The sequence below is a fragment of the Opisthorchis viverrini genome (genome assembly GCF_000715545.1).
Source record: "Opisthorchis viverrini unplaced genomic scaffold opera_v5_58, whole genome shotgun sequence".
Classification (NCBI taxonomy): domain Eukaryota; kingdom Metazoa; phylum Platyhelminthes; class Trematoda; order Opisthorchiida; family Opisthorchiidae; genus Opisthorchis; species Opisthorchis viverrini.
In genome coordinates, this window is record NW_008751716.1 from 1,972,964 (window position 1) to 1,994,075 (window position 21,112).

Sequence of the window (21,112 nt, forward strand, 5' to 3'; positions counted from 1 at the left end):
ATATATATATATATATATATATATACATTAGCACTCGCATTGGAGGATAGTGAGGTAACATGTCAAAAGTGAAAGGCATATTGGAATGTGAAATGTAATTGATCGGAATGAGCGAGATTTTATTACAAAGGAATGTATCAAAAGGCCCATTACAAGAGTATTTTGGAAATATTTTGGTCGAATGTGCCTAAGGGTCTTAGTGAATGAAAGCACTGTGACGTAATAATCGTATCCGACTGGAGTATAAATCTCCTTCGATATATCCAGAGGATCAGTTAAGCTATAGTTTATTTTCCTGTATTTTTTCTCTCCCATCCTTACTCAAGCGCAAGTTGTCTCGGTTACATAATGCGAGCCTTGCAATCGCATTTATAGGGACGTTAGTATAGCCAAACGGCCGGCACAAGATCTAAATTTCGTGAACTCACCCAAGCATAAAGTTTTACGCATACGCGGACTAACCGCGATGAAGTTCACTTGAGCTGAAGGAGCTGTTTTGAATTCCGTACCTATCCTGATGACGGAGACATAGATAAAATCCATTTTTGAGAACGGCTCTTATGTTCAAGTCAATTGTTCTGACTAGCGTGCCTATTTCGAGTGAAAATAAAAGTCTGACCAACTGAGATTCAGTGGAGTGGGTCTACCATATTCTTGTGAGTGGACTGGCTCTTCAAGGACAACTACCCAAAAGTTCACATAACTTATTGGAGTACTTATATAAATACTACCTTTGAAAATTTGAGCTCATTTGTGCGATAAGGTTTCTGAAAGTAAAGTCCTTATGGCGTCATCTATAGTCAATCATTCGCTTGTCGTCATTCGCTTAACCCCATAGTATTTATTTAGAACTCCTCCTTGTAGATTAATAGGTTGCCACGTGTTTCAGACTCACTAACTTGCCGAGCTGGTATCCTGTGAATTATCAGGCCGTCTAAGGTAAATGGCTTGACATGTAATGAGTATCCATGTTTACTGACTAATCGGGACCAGTCATACCATATCGAAAACCCACACTTTAACACGTAATGGAAGATAAGCAAATTATTACCAGCCTTCACTATCACTTGTTCCAACGAATCTTCGGAAGACAGCCTAATGTTGATATGTAGCAAGTTAACATGTGGATTGTTGGCCATCTTACTTACTATTATGTGTTTGCATCGACTTTTTTGCCTCAGTTTTAACACGCTTTCCCTTGACTTTGCGAGAAATTCTCAAGATATATTTGTACACCGTACGCGGCGCGAGGTTTTTCGTGATCATGTATCCATTTGGCTCCACATCTTGTATCATTTCCTCTTCTGATCCGGTTTGTAAGGTGCGTACTAACTGATATTTAATACGACACTCGTCCGGGTAGGTCGAAGACGTATTCCATTGTATCCTCTGTGCTGTGGATCCGTCTTCATTAGATACACTCATTGAAATCTTTGGAAGTGCTAAATGTGACAGAAAGAATATCAAACTTCCAATCTACTAGCAAACGTTCAGTAATAATACACTGCGAAATGAATGAGTACAATTAATTTGGTCAATTCCTGAGAGTCTCAGTGTAAAAGTGAGGTAGTTCGGTTAGCAGACAGAAAAGCAATCACTACAAATTTTGGTAAATATATAGATTTCAACGAAAAACTTACGTAACATCGAACCATTCTCAGCTGAATTTTCCCTTAGGATTGACTTCTCGGCTTGAAAGGATAGGACTGAACTGGTTTAGTTGTAGTGTGCAGTCTAAAACAGAGAACTTATTTCCTCACGATTGTTTGGATAAAATTTGAATTCAGTATGACTGAATTTTCCCTTTGCTTTGTTTTACCCTTTGAAGCAGCGGTGATTACCTACAATTCAAAGGCGCCCGTCATCAAAGGTGTTGTGACGCGTCGCTTCCCGAATCCCAATCTATTTAGATTAGGTATGTTTGTTTCAGAGAAGGATGCACCTCTGGAATTGTTAATCATAGAAGCGGGTTCCCTTGGATGGCTTACGGTGCGTATTTATCAATGATACACAATCTGTCCTATGTAAAACATTGAGCGGATTTTTATCTTTTGATAGGCGTTAGTGATTGGCGTTGTTTTTTTTTGGAATAATCGGACTAAGCCATAAATGTTGGTAAAGCAGACTGGCCATTAGGTCATTTGGGAGCCCGACACGTGGTGATGACAGTGGTCGCACCATGTAGCCTTAACAAGAATCTGGTGTGCTCAAGGAGTTCGCAGAAGTGACTTCCAATTAATTTTCCGAACGCCACACGGCTAGATAGTACTCGAACACCCAGGTTGTGTATCTGCTCATAAATGACAGGAAAATGCTTCCCATGAGACGTTTTGGTTGCGTGTCTTCAGCTCGTTTTCTGGGTCATCCTTTTGGGATTACTATCAGCATTTGAGTTTCGCTCGCATAATACGCTATTCAGCATTTTGCTGCGATAAGAGTTGCAGCTAATACGCCACTCCACACTTGAATTTTCGCTCTCCCGCAGTACGGGTTCTGGATAGCACCATGATTAAATAGTAAGGCTGTTGCATGGAAGCACAAACTTTGGGTTGAGGAGGGTCTGTCATTGGCCTTACACTCTGCTTCGGGAACTTGCCGGTTCCCATTATGATTTTTAACTTGCCTTCCTAGTTAATCTAAGAATGGTCATGTCTTTGTTAGTCGTATGGTTGTTTTTGACTGGCGCGGTAAAAAGATGCGGCATGGCGGCCACTAGCATTCCGTTGCAATAACATAGACATTGTTCAACAAAAAAATGAATATGCTACTGACTACCAGCATGCACAAGGAGGTTCGCTGCACATTCCTAAAACGTTTTCAACAGTTGTAAATTTATAGCATTTATATACCCGCTTTAATGGAGATCTCCTGCTACAATTTACCCAAGACAGAGTGCATTTTCGTACCAAATACTTCGGTGTAAACCCCGGCTGGTGAAAGAGTGCATAAATCAGTCCTTCCTAGTAATAAGCTTCCATTCCTTCACTCAGCTTTGCCTTCGTTGAACTCTGCGTTCTAAAAAAATGGCGACCCTATATATTGATTCTATGACTGCGACAGGAGCAGCTGATGTTTTGTCAGCTTTGTTTGTTCTCTTTTTTTCACGCTGACTGACGTCTTCTGGAACAAAACATTCGACATAGTAGATTTCAATCTGCTGCGTATTAACTAGGAAAATTACAGCCCAGCATCTTAGTTTAGCAATCCAGCTAGTCAGACTTTTTTCATGTCCGAGCCCTTTTCATTTCGTTTCCCAGATTATCAAAATTTTACAATTTGAAATCCATTCCGCAGTTTGATGGTTTTTTAGCTTCAACCACAACTTTAATAAAAATTAGGGAAAAAGATCGGAAGGTTGAAGCAATTTGGCTTGAAATGATCAACTAGAACTTGTGTTCCAGCGGCCTTAGTTTTTACGAAATTGTAGTTGAATCGGTGAAACAGCAACTACCCCGGTGGACAGTGAGGCGCCCACACGAACTGCACGGATGTATCAGGGATACGGTTTCCCAAGCGGACGTACATTCTACATCCACGAGGGGTTGATGCCTCATGGAAATTACTTAACAATGTAAGTAAAGCATAGAAAGCAACAAGTTAACCATCCCCACATTACTAATGAACTGATAGATATGATGATGGATGAACAGCCGCAAAAAAGCACCAAGTATCTTATTTTGGGAAAACGCAGTGATTATCAGGAAAATCTACACTCATATAAAGCTAGTTCCTTTGCTAGCATATTCTTATCAGACGTGACCCACAGATTCACTGATAATGCAACGTCTCCTGTCAGCTCTAAGTAGCTTTAAACATTGCCACTAAGTCCCCTGTCACATGACGTAATGTTTCATTGTTTTCATGCCAATTTTGTATGCTAAAACTTTTGTGCATTTTTTGATGATAGGAAGTCGAAGCAGATTTAAAAACGCACAATAAATGGCATGCTAATGATACCACAGTATTACTTTAAGGGGTGGGTTTCTTTGGTCAAAGAGACGCTCCTTTCTGCTCCAACTAATCGCACAGAACCTAGTGCCAACATCTTTTAGTTCGTAAAAAATTTAAAGAAAGGTTGTAGGTGAATATATTACAGGTTGTCGAATCGGCCAACAGGGATGTGAAGCCTCTTATTGTAGAATGCTTCATGCCCCACTTGAGTGTATCAAACACAGACGCAATTCACTGAGTGCACACCAATTTTACTTCAGAATGGAACGTGAACTTTTGTGCTTGTTTTCTGTTAGTGTGGCACCTATTTTGTCTAACTTGAGAAGTAGAATCAGCCGAGTTGAGTCAGTTACCTCCGTTGGTGTGTTACCGTTTCTGCGGTATAACCACATTCCAGAATCTCTTGCTCAGTTTTGCTGTACCCCTGTATATTTGATCGCAGTCAAGTTCAGTGATAATGTGGCATTTTGAACTGAGACAAACTTAACGGGGGTTCTAACTGAGTAATATGATGTGGTGCCACAAGGTAGTCTCACAGGAAAGGGAAAAGACCATGTAGCTTAACATTTTGTGGGACTAGAGAACAAATAAATGCGACATGCCATAATGACCAAACCGCTGGTTTGTCTTCAGTAAAATCTGAAATTTTGAGGTTTAACTTCGCTGAACAAAGTTGTGATCAAACAAACGCATATGTCGCCTGCCACTAATGATGTTATGAGCAAAGTTTCTAACGTAGCAAAATATACTAAATGGGACCTCTAGTTTTAAAGTAGTCTATAACCATGTTGAGATAAAAATCGAGAGATCGGTAAGCCCTAAGTATGCCTTGCACGAGAGGCTCCAAAACAGTTTCAGGTGGTATGCTGTTTAAGTAGTAATTTCTTGTGGTAAAAACCTCAGATAGCGTTGTATGATAGAGAACAATTTGGCGCGCCACAATTCAACGCGCTATCTGCTGTCACAAAATCAGAAGTGACGAGGTTGGGATATGATATTCNTTGACGCTCTGATAATTTTTCCTCACTTCCAATGATTATGGTTCTTGTTATACAACTTACCTTTTGGAAAGAGTGCACGCTACAGTCTGTGTTTGCCGTAAAAAACCCGGCTTGGGATGATCACATGTTAGCCAGATCTGTTAAGCTGGAGTTCCCAGTTCACTCTCCACAAGTTTAAGAAACTTTACCGTATGTGAATAATGGCATTCGAAATCAAAATTTACAGTAACACGCTAAACACTTACCAGTCTGAACGTGTGAATATGTCACTTGTCTTTTTTGTTTTCAGGAAGCTACAAACCTTCGTTACATCAATCCTTAGTAATCGACGTTACTTTCACATGTGGTGGTACCGTGATGAGATGAGCACATGTCCTGATCTTTGCTCTTCCGAAAACGCAAAAGACATGTTCGCAAGACAGCAAAGAGACATATAATTTCATTATGTATTCAGCATTACGACAAATTTTCTAGTTGCTCATCGTATGAAAAGACATTGAAATTTTTTGACTAGGATTTCAGTGAACTCAAACTAGAGTGAGGAGCCAAGAATCGCTGTACACTTGCCTAATCCCTATGGAAACGATTGGCATTGTGCATCCGCCAAACCATTGTGGCAGTTAGAACTCACTATCTTCGGGATAACACTTTAAGAGTGGGTGATCCTCAGTGTAATTAGCTCCTACTCATACCGGGCATAGACTTATTCGTCCTCCAATCACGAATTCCCATAGCGTGATCGAGTCCTGGTTGGCCCCTTATCCATTTGTGGTTTTTTCTTGAATGGTAAGTTACAAGCAATTCCTTTCTATCCATGTAAATGAATGGGAATCAACAACTAACCTCAAGATTCGGCATATCTTCGGGATAACACTTTAAGAGTGGGTGATCCTCAGTGTAATTAGCTCCTACTCATACCGGGCATAGACTTATTCGTCCTCCAATCACGAATTCCCATAGCGTGATCGAGTCCTGGTTGGCCCCTTATCCATTTGTGGTTTTTTCTTGAATGGTAAGTTACAAGCAATTCCTTTCTATCCATGTAAATGAATGGGAATCAACAACTAACCTCAAAGATTCGGCACTAGAAAGTCTTTCAGACAATCAACGTGGCGGAACACAAATGTGAAAACAACGGGTATCTAAATTTTAAATGTCCGTAATATGAAGTGGGAAAGGAATGCGATCCTTGGGTTGTGGATTAAACAAAGAAAAATTTATAAACTATTTTTTCGACCGGTCACATTTGTTTTCTTAATTGACCAGCATTGACTTGGAACTGGCTCTCAGAATTACAGTTCTCCATCCTGTATGTTCTTATAACCAGTTATTACGTGTTACTCTTTACTCCGCCGTTTTGTCACTCTTGCTTGCAGAACCGCTGAGAACACTGCCCTAGTACCACACATGCAATTACGGAATCAGGTCTCATTCCATCGCCACGTCACACGGCGAAGTCGGACTGTTGAGCATAAAACACTCCCTCTGAATATATATCAGAAAAGTGCCTCAAGCCAAAAACGCTTTTGGCCCTATATTGCGAGGTTGCTTTGTTTGGAACAACATGTCTCCTGAACTGCCTGTGGGGCTTTAACTCGTCTATTTCTCTTCTGGTATCCCTGAGCTTTATTTGAAAAATCATATCTAACAAACTTGGCAAAATAAGAAGCAACCCAATGCCATTCAAACAGACTATCGAAATTTGTAAAATGTTTGCCACTTTGAATCTCACTGATGTTATCTTTAGCTACTGAGGAAATGCTTTGAATATTATGTTATGGTAACTTTGTCCTATATGGGTTTGTACCAACTTACTTGTTGGGCAAACGTTGCCAGTATTAGTTCGACCTTCGAAGTCATCAGCTTCAGGCGTTTCATCCCCTTCATCGACTTTCGTTTCATTGGAAGAAACCGCACCTTAGAAGTTGAGAAAACACGTTTAGACAGGAGTGTACACTTTGTGAAAATATGCCACAGTTCTTACATAGTGACCTCTAACAGCACAGGTTTATGACGACCACTCTAGAATACTGAATACTATAGCATTTTGTAACTTGGTACCCTCTAGTCAAGTAAAGCCTGTTTCGTTTTACATTTTTACAAGTTAAAAAGTGAGGATTTTGCTGCATGTCACGACCAGGAAGCTAATTCATGGCAGAAATTTGCGACGATCAAGATTTTACCTTGTATAGGCACTATATGAGGAGGGGCTTTGCTTGTAAGGTTAAAAAAATCTAAACCCATTAGCAATGTGACTTGCCGATCATATTTTTACCCAGTTTTTGCACACATCAAGTATACTCAGAAGTGACGCACAAGAACCGCTAAAACTGAAGTTCCAGAGTATTTTTGATATTTGTGGTCTCCTCATCCCTCTATAATGATCAATATCCTATTACCTTTTAGTTAATTGAATAAAATGCATATTTTCATTCACTAGTGGGTTAAAGCAAGTTCAATCCTGGTTTTTATACAGCTGTAAAGACAGCTCGAATGACAGCCCAAAATACGCCAAAATTTCCCACGATCAAAGAATTTCAGGATGTTTTTTTTATTCTGTGTATAAGTGAAATATGCCATCTCACATTTAATCTGACAAAAATCTTGGTAAGAATAGAGAGCTTCTAAGTTTCTTGGTTGGTTTCCAGAGAAATCTCGTCAGGTGATAATGACCAATGGGCTACGGCATATTGGTAAGAATAGAGAGCTTCTAAGTTTCTTGGTTGGTTTCCAGAGAAATCTCGTCAGGTGATAATGACCAATGGGCTTACGGCATATTATACTGAAAGTGTCTTTTAATGGCAGGCGGATTAGGTTTTATCATGATTGTACACTTCGTACATTATGTGTATATTTCGGATGTGAGAACCAAACGTTGAGTGAAACCGTTCATAAACTGAAATCTGCACATAATTTCGCACAAAGTGTGGTTACAATAAACTGGTTACCGGTGAAATTCATCACGACGCAACAGCTTACGTGAACACAACCCATGAAAATGTGCGAAGCAAAATGGCTGTTATGTTTAGACACTCACTGCAAAGCATCAAGATGATGGTGACACTCCACACAACCATTCTGAACCACTGTGCAACGGTACTTGTTGCGGTGGTTCCCATCGGTTTATCAACCGTACAAATATAGATGCACCAAGTTTCTTTGCTTTGTTATTGGTTAAGAATGGAATTTATGGGTAATGGTTCTTTATTCAGTTTGTGCGCATAGCTGTTAGAAAAACAATAAGCTGAAAGGACAGATCTATGGACACATAAACTGACGTCATCACACATTCTTCGGGGCCATTTAAGTGCAACCAGAGAGTCTAGTGGTTGTGCTGTGGTTCACACCTTTTGAAAGTAGAAAAGGGCATTAAAGTTGCATTCATCTAGCTGTAAATTAGGTGGGAATTTGAATACTTCTGAACTTGCAAATGAAAAAACATGCGAAAGGAAGGAGAAATCGAGTGCGCAACATCCCACTGGATGAATATATATGTAGTTGGGTGTTTACTTAGAACTCATTCTCTTGTAAATCATTTCGGACTCCTGCCCTTTATTTTTCTTGGTGATATTCGTTAATCTTCACTCACTGTACTACTCGCATAAAGCGCTCAATCTTGCACTGAAAGTTGGTTATTAGTACAGTCGGTGAATCAAATTAAAGCACACGATCTGAATCCGCATGACTACATGTGACAGTACAAGCAGTAATTTTTGAGTTCATTTACCGCATTTTATCTTCTATTTTTCATCTCACTATGTTTTCCTGGTTCAATTTTCCGCACAACTAGGCAGTTTTTGGGCTCTGAAGACAACTCAGAGTTTGCGCGTGTTGGTTGGCCAGTCAGGAACACCCAATATCAGGATGTCTTACCGATCCCCATTCCCATTTTGGCCTCAGAAATCAATCTAATTTCTAAACTACTACTGTTGAATCTTCATATGGTCCATCAAACTTCACTATTCCTCGGGATTTCATCAGCCCATTCCGCTGCATTTGCATTCCGTTCTGCAAATGGCACCTCCTCTATATCGAACAAGGTAATGAATTATACGTGCTCATAATTAAACTGGGGATGGAGCCAGCATCAACGTATCCAGGCCTCTTTCCTTTGACTGTCAAACAGATTTGTACATGTTACGGTAGGTCTGATACGGTCCCGCAAACAAAACATTTGATGGATTTATCCGCCACTTTAACTATTCGACTAATAATTCGATCATTTCGACTTGGTATAGTTGACATATAGATTAGTTCACTATTGGTGGATACAAATTAAATCCTTGATAGCCTATTACTCATCTCCTCGGCCCGGTCTGAGTAAACAGAGTTTTACTCCCTTCCTTCAAAAGTCTCTGCAAATTCATCCCAGTTTTTTAGCATATGGTTGACAAAGATATCTGGACATGTCTTTGTTTTGCTAAGTAAAATCTGACGCTTCTTTTTTTGAAAATAAAGCAATGTAGAGGAGACCCGGTGGCGTACGTCGGAACCCTACGCCACGAGCACAAACGAATTAGTCGAAAGGGCCTCATTCTGTATAATCCCAAATATTTGGTTTTTGTTTATCGTCTTTATTCTTCTTATATTACAAGATGTTAACTTGGTGCAACAAGATATCACGCCTGAAGCTTCGGCTTTTCAGGATCACAGTGACGAGTACCGTTCAGTGTTAGTCCGAACTTACGCCACTTTGGGAAAACCAGTTCTTAACACACTAGGCCATAAACCCCGAAATGCTTGAACCGTGCTTTAATGTTTGAGGAATTTAGTCCGGTTATGGACTGTGTCTGTAGGAGTTTTTATAACTGCTCATAAGGGGTCATACTACAGTCTAAAGGAACGGTTCTATATTTTGAAGCCCCAAAGTAAAACCCATAATTACACCACTTAAGATACACGAGTAATCGGCAGTTGAAATCAATTACCATGATTTCACAGCATCAGATTTGAATGCCATATCTTTTTCAACCCAGGCCACTGCATCAAACAACTGCTTTGATTGTTCGAAATGCCACTGGACACCCGTTCTCTTGGAGGAAATTAGATGATCATTTGTTTTCTTCTACTTCCATAAAGGATGTTTTACATTTTGCATTTGAAAAAAATAAGTGAGTCGAATGTTGACCAGATTAAAAAAATGAATTTGTCGAACCTCAAATTTAACTCTTTTCCTATGTGATGACATAGTTCCCTCACCGTACGCTGGCAGTGATTCAGATAAAATATTATCTCTTATTGTTAACAAACTCCTGCCACTGTATTCCGGACATCACAAACATGCTATCCGGGGGTTCTTCAGGGAAAGCCTTGGGCCAGCGCTAATAGATAATTTGTTTACATTTTAAACTTGACGTTAAACCAACTTTTCATCTGAAAATAAACCAACAATGACTTCACAAGTAAAGTTTGATGGATTAGACGACGCAAACATTAAACACTCCGTGAATTATTCGAATTGAGGCGCTAGATATTTGTTGCAAAATAGACAGCTCAGTCCAGAAAGAAGGTGATTTTCTAGCAGATTTCAATGGCTTTCTATAAATTCTATAATACGCGCCCCCAGTGCCTGATTGCTTATGGGTAAGCTCACTTTCTTCCGAGCTTATTTTTAACTTGGATTTACAACTCCTCTCGCGGTGTCGATCATGGACACTTACCGAGTTTTGGACCTAACTAATCAACTTTTTTTCCATTGTTAAATTGGCGCAGGTAATATTACAGTGAAACATGGACATAATTTTATCGGATCTCTTTTTTGTGACTCACTTCAACAACTACGATTTGTGAGAGTTCCAGTAGTTGATCTGTGTGAACAGTGTATGCATTATATGAGCCGTCCAATAACCTCTCACAGCCACTGCAAAGAAGCCAAGTTACTCCATCCTATGAAGGCGATTCGTTGGTATACTAAACCGTCGCTTGATTCAAACTCTGCAATTCACTGTTCCTGCTGCAACTATGAAACCTTGGTTTACATACAACTCTTTTCCCAGCTTGAGCCTCAAGTAAAGGATGTTAGTTCTAACCCAAAGTATTTTTGTGTATCTTTTCTCATGCTGTTGTTCAGCGGCATATTTCTGGCGCACGACAAGACACTTGCCAACAGAATACGTGAGTATGCCTCTTAAGGGAACAACACGGGACACAATGGTTCAACCAAAGGCTTGATCGGTTTGAACATAACGAGACCACTTCAAACGACTGCCGTCGCCAATTCAAGGGCGCTGTTTTGCTACGGCTGAACCAGTCGCAATACATTTGTAAAACCCAAGACAATGCTGTCATGAGTGATTTGTTTGCGTTCTAAGTCTACCTTAGTCACAGGAAACGCACTTATCGCCCCATTTGCTCGACGATCCCCTGGGCCTCCGCACGTCACCTTATTGGATGCGGCTTTGGTTCCACTAACAAGAAACAGTCCTGTTTATATGGTTTTTAATTTAGTAACTAAGTTTATTTGTTTGTTACATCATTTACTCCTATTCTTACTAAAAGATGTGTACTGACCTGAAGACGTGATTTCGTAAACCTTAGTACTGGCATTAAGTTCTCGGTCAAACTACTGGAATATTCACAAATACTTCGGATTCAGAATGTCACCAAAAAGCCGCTTTAAAAACGTACAGTGTTCGATATTTTAGATTATGGCATGCTACTCAGTTAGAGGTCTTTGTCCACCAATTAGTCACTATTGGAAACATTCTTAGACTTGGTAAATTAACATTTTGTTCCCCAATTTCAGTGTACTTACGCTCTTTTGCATCGTGCTATAGAATGGAAAGGGAGAGTAGCTGGCTAAAAGTGTCAGACAGTCTTGTATATGAAAACTACACATTCAAACTTCCAAATAGTAGCAACCAGTGGGAACTTGATTCGTGTAGATTTCGTTCGTAATGGCGGAGAGGAGATGTTACTACTACCGGATAATCGACAGATAAATTGCTGCCACTTAGTTTCCTTCACGTTTCATCGCAAAGCACCTTCAACTTAACTTGACTTAGCTTGCTTTATATTTGTAGCTCCCATACTCCCTCTTGCATGGAAATGTTTGTCATCTATACAACCGGCACAACCTCTAAGGTAACGAGAGGCATTAAGAATCTCCTGAAACTTCTGCACTCAGTTAACGACATACGGTAGGGTATAAAGCATTCAGCCACTTCAAGTTTCTCCATTTGAAACCGAAAAAGTGCTGGTGCATTAACGAGATATTCCTGCATAGACTTCTGGAACCTGTCCCAAATTACATCAATATGGTGTACCCATCAGGTATAATCTTGATATGTTCAATTTTCTATACCCAACTTAAGCCAAATGGCCCATCAGTCTGTTAGAACAAGGAAGGATAAAAGAGCCAGCAAAAAGTCTCAAAGACACTTTTTCGCTCGTCAGCAATTTTAAGGACCAACAGGCTAATGATCATTGCATGTTTTTTTCCTGATGCCATGTCGTTATTTACTAACGCACCTCACGCTAAGGCAATGAACCACGCATGTGACTTGTTAGAGCGTGTTAGAGAGTGTTAGAGTGTTGTTAGAGAGTGGAGGACACACTGTCGTTCCTTGTATGCATCTGAGAGATCCATTGTTACTTGGATCATACGTCGTACAGTTCAGTTTCAGTAATGAAATCTATTCACAAGCAGCCTATTGTCCTTGATGTTTTTAATCGTAATGTCAGTTTACGTGCGCGAAATTTTTACAGAACTTACAACATTCAGTACGTCGCCCAGGTGTGTGGCCAAGCAGTGTTTTGTCCATCAACAGCTGGGAGATCGCAGAGGTGGTCCTAAAGCCAAATGGAAAGCTATTGCATTCGTATTGGCTTCTGTGTATTTTGGTGACCAATAGGAATCAAGGTTGGTCAGATCGGTTTGAGCAAAAACAACTGCCGATATTCACAATGGTGAACAAGTCATGGAGCACCGACAGTGTTCGACAATGCAGCACTCCGGATTGACCCATTTTGTCTCTTCACCCCGACGATTGAGGCCACACACGTGAAATGCAATACAGGAAAAAGGATGGCTTGTTTTTGGAGAATCTGGAGTTTGGCCTTGACCTATGACAGGAGCGTAGTGGAAAATATATAGGAGCAAAATACTTAGGTAGAATCCGGTCAAAGTAGGATAGAACATTAGGCAGAACAGTGGCCGGGCCAGGTTGGAATATCTTGGCGAAGCGCCAACTAACATCGTCCAGCTGATGTGGGGCTGCAACAGGCAGACTAACTAGGAAGTTTGACGGAGGTTACGTAAGACGACCAAGTTAACGTCATCCTCATAAATGAGACGCATCACGGACATTTGACACAAACCTGAAGTTCATAACCACAGGCGTGGATGGCAGTTCTGGAAGATCGGCTTCCGCAAGTCGTCCAAGTCTGTGCCAAAACTTCTCCAATGTAGTAGCAATGTCCGATGCGGTGTACTATTGCGGGTGGACCGGAAGGTTAGTAACAAAAAGTGTGGAAAAAATACCGTTAAAACGAGGTACTAACTTAAACTTTTGCCAATAGACTCGGTCCGGAGCCTGCCGGTTCGAAATTTGGGATATGAGTTTGATGCTTGGAGGCGTCGACGGTTGCGCCATATGAACATGACACACAGCGTTTGCTATTGTGACGTACGGTCTTGTACTGTCGATACAGGCGCTACTTTCGGGGGCAAAACCTGACGGAATGTCAAGCACCGTAGTGCTTGGACGAGAATTAGAGATCCTGATTTCAGACTTTCGGTTGCCTGGAATAATGTATGTTAGAACGCGACAAACAAGAATAGACGGAATAAAGGTTTTTGAAACCTGGTAAAACAATATGAGCTTAAAAACATTCCTAAATTCCAGATTGGATCAAATGTTCGTCATGCTTTATGTTGGTGAACCAATGGCAATGGCTTCGGGTGTGGGAAAAGGGTCTTGATCAAAACAGTTGAGCAGACGCATCCGGATATCTGAAAAATTGACAGAATATCGACCGGCGTAAGACCGGATAAAGTACTAGCAACGGATACGCATATCACAAGCGTATGCATTTCTACCAGCCTAGACTGTTACGCGCAACGCGCCCCTACTTTCGCGGGATTCAACATAAGTCAAACTACAAGAACCTCGTTGCCAAAATGTTAACGTGCGACGTGAAAGTGCGGCCAAATATTTCTTGTTATGATGAAAGCTTCAACAATTACTCAGGAATTGAGGGTTTACTTCTCTAAATCAACGTAAAAAACATTTACAGAAACACTGAGCACGTTTTGTAGCATCGATTGTAAATTTAAACGATCTTGAAGAGTGGTGAAGGCGTCAGCACCCACAAAGTGCAAATGGCCGGTCTCCTTGGTGAGATGTTTAACATGATTGAGGTAAGGCCGATCTCTAGGAGTAGATCCAAAGCAGCCCTAAAACTATTGTTTAAAAAAACAGCTTTACACAGAGATCTCGCCTTTGATGGTATTTATTTGAAACTATAAAATCCCTTCAAATAGTGGCAGTTCTTTTTAAGATTTGTTTAGGCAAAATCAAGATCTACTTAAGACATGGATTCCTTGTTTTCAATGATCAACATGTCTGTGTAATTTCTCATTAAAGATGGCAGGGTTTTTCTGGAGAAGTTGGCTGTTCCGTCTGGTTCCTCCTTTATTGGATTTGGAAATATTTTGAAGAGTGCATGAACAATAATTGTTTTACCCCTCTGCGCAAATTCAAAGTTGAGCAGCATTTACGATTTATGCGGCAAACGTTGCCTGTTTTCGTTGCAGACGTCTCGCAGAATAAAGCCAAGTGATTTTCCACAGCAAACAAGCTTGTTGAATCTTTCAGTTTTAGCTCACGGTGTATTTGATGCACGGCAAGCTTTTGTCTACATCAGTATACTGAATCCTTGGTGGTGATATGGGAAGGATTAGTAGGTTTGTGGGCAATACTTTGGAGTTCTGGCACAAATTTAGCAGACTAAGGCAGTCTTGAAGACGCATGTAAGACGCTCTGACGGAAAATGGTAGAGGTACGATGAACCAGGGACAAGCCATTAGACTAAGTATGACAGACACGGTACCGTCACCGCAACGTCGTACTTTTGTCCGCGAAAAACCCCGTAGATAAATATCTTGGATAAGTCAGTTAAGGTTATCAGGGTAGTCGGGATTGGCATGGGGATCGTGATATATTACGACCAGTATGTAACAAAGACCTTATTTGGCACATCGAGTAAGTAGGGTGGTTTATTGCTACCGTTTGAGGGAGGCAATAAAACAGCTGGGTCTAGTCTTGGGACTCAAAATTAGAAAGTGAAATAAAGGTCTGCTGGAGAGCAGTAGAATTGAAATTCTCCTGCTTTTCGAAATAGAAAGAAGCTAGAATGTTCAGAATTTCCAACTAATGTAATAAAGTGACACTGCCAATTATTCAAAACTAATCGATATTTAGGTGGAGATAGTATAAAATAGCTGTATGCGTTTATGCAAACGTGCGTGACCAAGTGCGAATATGAAGAATTTACATTGGCTAAATGGCGCACAACTAATTTTATAGCTGTTTGTGTAGTCGTCCATGAAGCTTGGTAGGAAGGACAGGAGTGTAAACAGACGGCGTCAAGAATTGTGATCAAAGTGTACGTGTCTTCGAATCTAGCTCACATAAAAGGGCGTGGTTAGAAGCCAAGCATTCTTGGAGGTGGGATTATTATATACTGGGACGCGCTTGAGCAAAAATGTGGATTAGAAAGCCACCACAAACAGCTTTTTAAAAGATTCATTAACCTTAATTCAGGACATATAAGGGAACTAAAGATGAAGACAAGTTTCGTGCCAGGGGTTTCGATAAAAACTGACATACCTACTGGGGAGGTAGACGCCTTTATGTTATTACGTGCTGTGTAAAACGAAGTGCTATTGTCACGTTGCACGTAAATTGCGAATCTAGTTTGACTCACGCATGAGAAGTATTTCTTACTCTTCTATAATTGGTGTTTTGAATTCACAGGATGATTTCCTGGTATAAATTCTACTACCGGGAAAAATATTGGCCAGCGGCACAGGAATTCGTAGAAAGCTTCTCTTTTTTATTATTCTGTATATACTGTTAAAATTGACGAGCCATTCGCTCTAACTACGAGGATGACAAATTTGCCCGCGGTGTGTTTCGGCGCTATGAGAAGTTGAGAGGAGACGTGGCGATACAACAATAGGGTTCACTGATCATGTGTTTACGGTCGCTTGAGGTAAATCTATCACTGTGGATAGTGCAAAGAATAGACGGGAAATACAAAAACCTATGGTGGAAGTTAGAGTATGAGCTTAAGCATAGAGTTAGTATGGACTTTGGGAAGAAAGCTTGCAGTTAAAATGATCGTTGTCAACCGTGTAATTTTTAGCGGTCGTGAGATACACAGAGGGATTGGGACAAGAAAATTTGGTAGATGTCTACAGCTGGATAGCGGACAAAAAGGTCTATTGTGTAGGACATATGTAGACAGACAAGCAGTGTGCTCTGAGGCGATAAATTATGGGGAATGATGACTTACTGATGGCGTAGAGGGAAAACACGGGAATGGTGGCATTGTGTAGGGTTAAAGGACACTTGTTCCTGGAGCAATGAGATAGAGTGAACCTCGTAATTTTTAGTCAGAGCAACATCATCAAAGACGGTTAGATTGCATCGGTATTGACCATCTTATTCGTCTGTGTACTGTGGTAGTCTGGACATGAGTATCGAAGTGATGGTAGGCGGCAATACGTCAGTATGAACGATGAGATTAAGGAGGCCAAAAACCATATAATATATACAGAAAATGGCCTAAGGGTAGTCTAAAATAGCGAGTAACTTCAGAACGCTAGAAGTTTTCGAGATGTGTAAATCTTTTTGTTTATAATTAAATGCTGAAGATTACGAAGCACTTGGTTACAAACGCAAGAACGGATCCCCGACTTGGTGATAGCGCTACTGCATAATTGGTCAGTCGTGAGGATACCAAAGAGACGACAACAACAAGCGGAGTGTCTTTGGCTATCATGCATAGCAGAGGCCTCATAACCATCTAGGTATGAGTCTAATAGTTGTGAAAAATGGCAAAGCCCAAAGACAACGCATGCGGTTACCATGACGAACTGCAGTGAATGGCCTCAGTATACGGCAGTGTCTCTACGCTTTTGAAAGTATGGTGATCCTTCTGACCATTGTACATTAGCACTTTCTTCGTAACATATCACTACTCAAATTGTACCACTTTCTATCTCTCACTAAATCTCAGCTTAATCCTCTTCTCTTCATACCGAATAACTTTTGCTTAAATGAAAGCAAAGAAATATGGATGCATACACACAATACAAATTCTGTACTTCATGAAAGGCGTGTTCCGTTCTTGCTGTGTCGAGTTACGTTGTCAGTGAGTTAACGAGCGGTGGTCTACCTTTCAGACTACGACGGGATAGAAAGTATCTAGGAATATATTAAGGAAGATTCCAAGAAGGAGATCGATTCGGATTTATTGTGGTGGTACCAACGAACGAACTGTGAGTTTTATCATCTCGCCTATTTTTTACTCACCTGATTTGACTACTTTGAACTGGTATTTGCTAGCGTTATCCACCACATAATTGGTGAGCCCGACGTGACTCGAAAATGCAACCATCTGATGGCGAGCCCGAATTTTATTTCTCTTCCTTAGATCACCTAGAACTCCCATATCCATTTTTTATCATTACTATCATGTCTGATTCAAACGATTCACCTATGGATCGCAAGGATATTTTGAGTTTAAGACTACCAGCTTACGGTATTCATCATCCCAGACTGTGGTTTGCTCAGGCAGAGGCAGTTTTTGAGTGCCGTCGCGTTAGATCACAACAAACCAAGTATAGTTGCGTTGTTGCACCTCCTCCACCTGAAGTTGCCGTCGAAATTGCTGACATAATCTACGAAAAACCCGATGCAAACCCATACGATATACTAAAAGGTGCTTTGATTAAGAGAACAGTAGCCACCGATGAACAGAACCTTCGTGTTTTACTTGCCGGCGTGGAACTAGGTGATCGTACCCCCGCTCAACTACTCCGACATATGACACAGCTACAAGGGAAGCAGGCGGTAAATGAGAGCATCCTCAAGGAGTTGTGGTTGCAAAACCTCACATCAACCTACTGCGCAGCGCAACAGTCATGTGAAATAGAGCCGTGCGACTATGCCCCCACGTATGAATTACGTCCGATTGCATCATGTGCCGGAGACAGGTCAAATACAGACACAGAAAGTTCACACCCACTCCATGACCAAGGTACCCCGTACACAAGCGCACAGACGGCCATCTGTGATCAACCGAGAACCAGTGTGGATATGTGGGAGGCACACTGGTTGGCTGACATCGGATCGACCATCAAATACGGTGACAAGTGAACCATATATATAAAAGCTTGTAATTGCGTTAATACACAGTTCCTTCAGGTCATCTTCTTGTCTTGTGACTATGACCCAGTAGCCTCAGGGCAGGTGAAGAAATACAACAGTGGCGATGGGTTATCTTCATTTCGAAACTCAATCATGGCAGTCAATTTCGAACAAATGCAAGCTCTGCTGCAACAGCAACAGGCGCAGTTTGAAAAATCGCAAGCACAGTTTGAAAAGTATCAAGCAAAGTTCATCGAGACATTGTCCAAATTTTTTTAAAGCAGGCAATCGCAATATCAGCAGCACCAGACGATGTTCATTCACCTATAACCCTGACGCAGCAGATCAATCAAGACCCAGGCAATCAACGCAACGGTAGTCAAAACGATGGTCAGAATGATTCAGACGGCAGTCAATACAGACCAAGCAAGACTGTGGAAGCCGTGCTGGCTGACAATGATGCAGATGAATACGAGGAATATTACTCGTACGAAGAAGACCACGTTGGAGCCCACCAGGAGTCTTCAGGCAAGCTAGACAAGTTGGATGTTGACGCCAAAGATTTGCCTTCGCCAGCAGAAACACAAAACAGTGACAGGTTTTCCGTTGAAGGGCCAATCAACCCGCAGAATGTGGATGAACCTTGTCAAATGACGGCAGAGTCACTTCCAAAATGTCTAGAACAACCATGGCCGAAAAGCTAGAAACCATGGGAAAGAATTCACTTGGATTATGCAGGTCCAACCAATCACTTGATTTAGCTACTTTGAACCAGTATTTGATAGCGTTGTCCACTACAAAAGCACTCATACTAAGGGTTATCATTGTTTTCAATTAGAAAGCTATCTCTGTGTTCGTATTTCACATGCAGTTTTCTGAAAACGTTGAATTTTTTATTCCTTACTCATGAGACTGGGAGTCATCCAAAAAGGCTCATCCTTACATGCATCAAGTTTCATTCGATTATTACAGTGACCGCAAGTAAGCTTCACATGGAAGAGTCTTGTACCGAGGCTACACAAACCTAACTAATTTGTAACATCTTGCGGGAATAATGTGTACCAACGTTATTCAACTAGGTAGGCATCATTAGTATTGGGGATTATATTTCAAAAAGCCTTAAACCTTACGCAAAGACAGAGAGCGACTGGAACAAACACTTAAAAACGCTGTTGCAGTGTATATAAACCAAATGAATGTTCCATTTATCATTAAAATCCTACGGAGCCTTTCATGAACTCCTCACAGGTCACAAAATGAAAAACCGAAAAGTTGTGATAATAGTGATATTCTTTTTCACATGCTTCCCCCCATTCAAAGAACACGTCCAGATCCTAAAATATGTTTAGACTCAGCAGCACCAGACGATGTTCATTCACCTATAACCCTGACGCAGCAGATCAATCAAGACCCAGGCAATCAACGCAACGGTAGTCAAAACGATGGTCAGAATGATTCAGACGGCAGTCAATACAGACCAAGCAAGACTGTGGAAGCCGTGCTGGCTGACAATGATGCAGATGAATACGAGGAATATTACTCGTACGAAGAAGACCACGTTGGAGCCCACCAGGAGTCTTCAGGCAAGCTAGACAAGTTGGATGTTGACGCCAAAGATTTGCCTTCGCCAGCAGAAACACAAAACAGTGACAGGTTTTCCTTTGAAGGGCCAATCAACCCGCAGAATGTGGATGAACCTTGTCAAATGACGGCAGAGTCACTTCCAAAATGTCTAGAACAACCATGGCCGAAAAGCTAGAAACCATGGGAAAGAATTCACTTGGATTATGCAGGTCGAACCAATCACTTGATTTAGCTACTTTGAACCAGTATTTGATAGCGTTGTCCACTACAAAAGCACTCATACTAAGGGTTATCATTGTTTTCAATTAGAAAGCTATCTCTGTGTTCGTATTTCACATGCAGTTTTCTGAAAACGTTGAATTTTTTATTCCTTACTCATGAGACTGGGAGTCATCCAAAAAGGCTCATCCTTGCATGCATCAAGTTTCATTCGATTATTACAGTGACCGCAAGTAAGCTTCACATGGAAGAATCTTGTACCGAGGCTACACAAACCTAACTAATTTGTAACATCTGACGGGAATAATGTGTACCAACGTTATTCAACTAGGTAGGCATCATTAGTATTGGGGATTATATTTCAAAAAGCCTTAAACCTTACGCAAAGACAGAGAGCGACTGGAACAAACACTTAAAAACGCTGTTGCAGTGTATATAAACCAAATGAATGTTCGATTTTTCATTAAAATCCTACGGAGCCTTTCATGAACTCCTCACAGGTCACAAAATGAAAAACCGAAAAGTTGTGATAATAGTGATATTCTTTTTCACATGCTTCCCCCCATTCAAAGAACACGTCCAGATCCTAAAATATGTTTAGACCCGGTTTCGTGCTTCATCTCGTAAACTGGTGATCTCGTGCGAATCAGCGGCCAATGTTGACCTTAATAGTTTGCTCACTTAAACAAAATCCATCGGAAGTCTACACTGAAATGCGCAACCAGATTGGACAAACTCTGATTACCATCTTCACCTCCACTTTTTAGTGAGCGACGATTTACATTTTTATGTTATGTGTGGGATCGGCTGGTGATTGTTAGGCGCACTATGCCCTAGCTACAAAATTTTGCGGGTGGAATAAAAGGTTTTACGCCGGAGTGCAGCATTTGCCAGCGGCTAGACGCACAATGTATTTTTCTGCAAAACCCCTGCAGCCGAAATAAAAACTTTAACGTCAAAATGTTGCACTTTTTTGCA

The 21,112-nt window shown here is 40.9% G+C and overlaps 2 protein-coding genes across 2 annotated transcripts in view; one reads left to right on the forward strand and one right to left on the reverse strand.

Annotated features, from left to right (window-relative positions):
• The window catches only part of T265_03950 (hypothetical protein), a gene marked incomplete at both ends in the record, with an annotated part of 28,978 nt that extends 16,235 nt beyond the window's left edge, over window positions 1-12,743 (reverse strand). Inside the window, 3 exons of the mRNA XM_009168550.1 lie at window positions 1,149-1,442; window positions 6,768-6,869; window positions 12,667-12,743. Of these exons, the coding sequence (XP_009166814.1) occupies window positions 1,149-1,442; window positions 6,768-6,869; window positions 12,667-12,715 (445 nt within the window). The remainder of the gene's footprint in view (window positions 1-1,148; window positions 1,443-6,767; window positions 6,870-12,666) is intronic.
• A 6,888-nt stretch (window positions 12,744-19,631) lies between these two features.
• T265_03951 (hypothetical protein) lies at window positions 19,632-20,090 on the forward strand (the record flags this gene model as incomplete). Its single annotated transcript, XM_009168551.1, has 1 exon — window positions 19,632-20,090. One exon carries the CDS (start codon window positions 19,632-19,634, stop codon window positions 20,088-20,090), a length of 459 nt encoding a protein of 152 aa, XP_009166815.1.
• Between the last annotated feature and the right edge of the window lie 1,022 nt (window positions 20,091-21,112).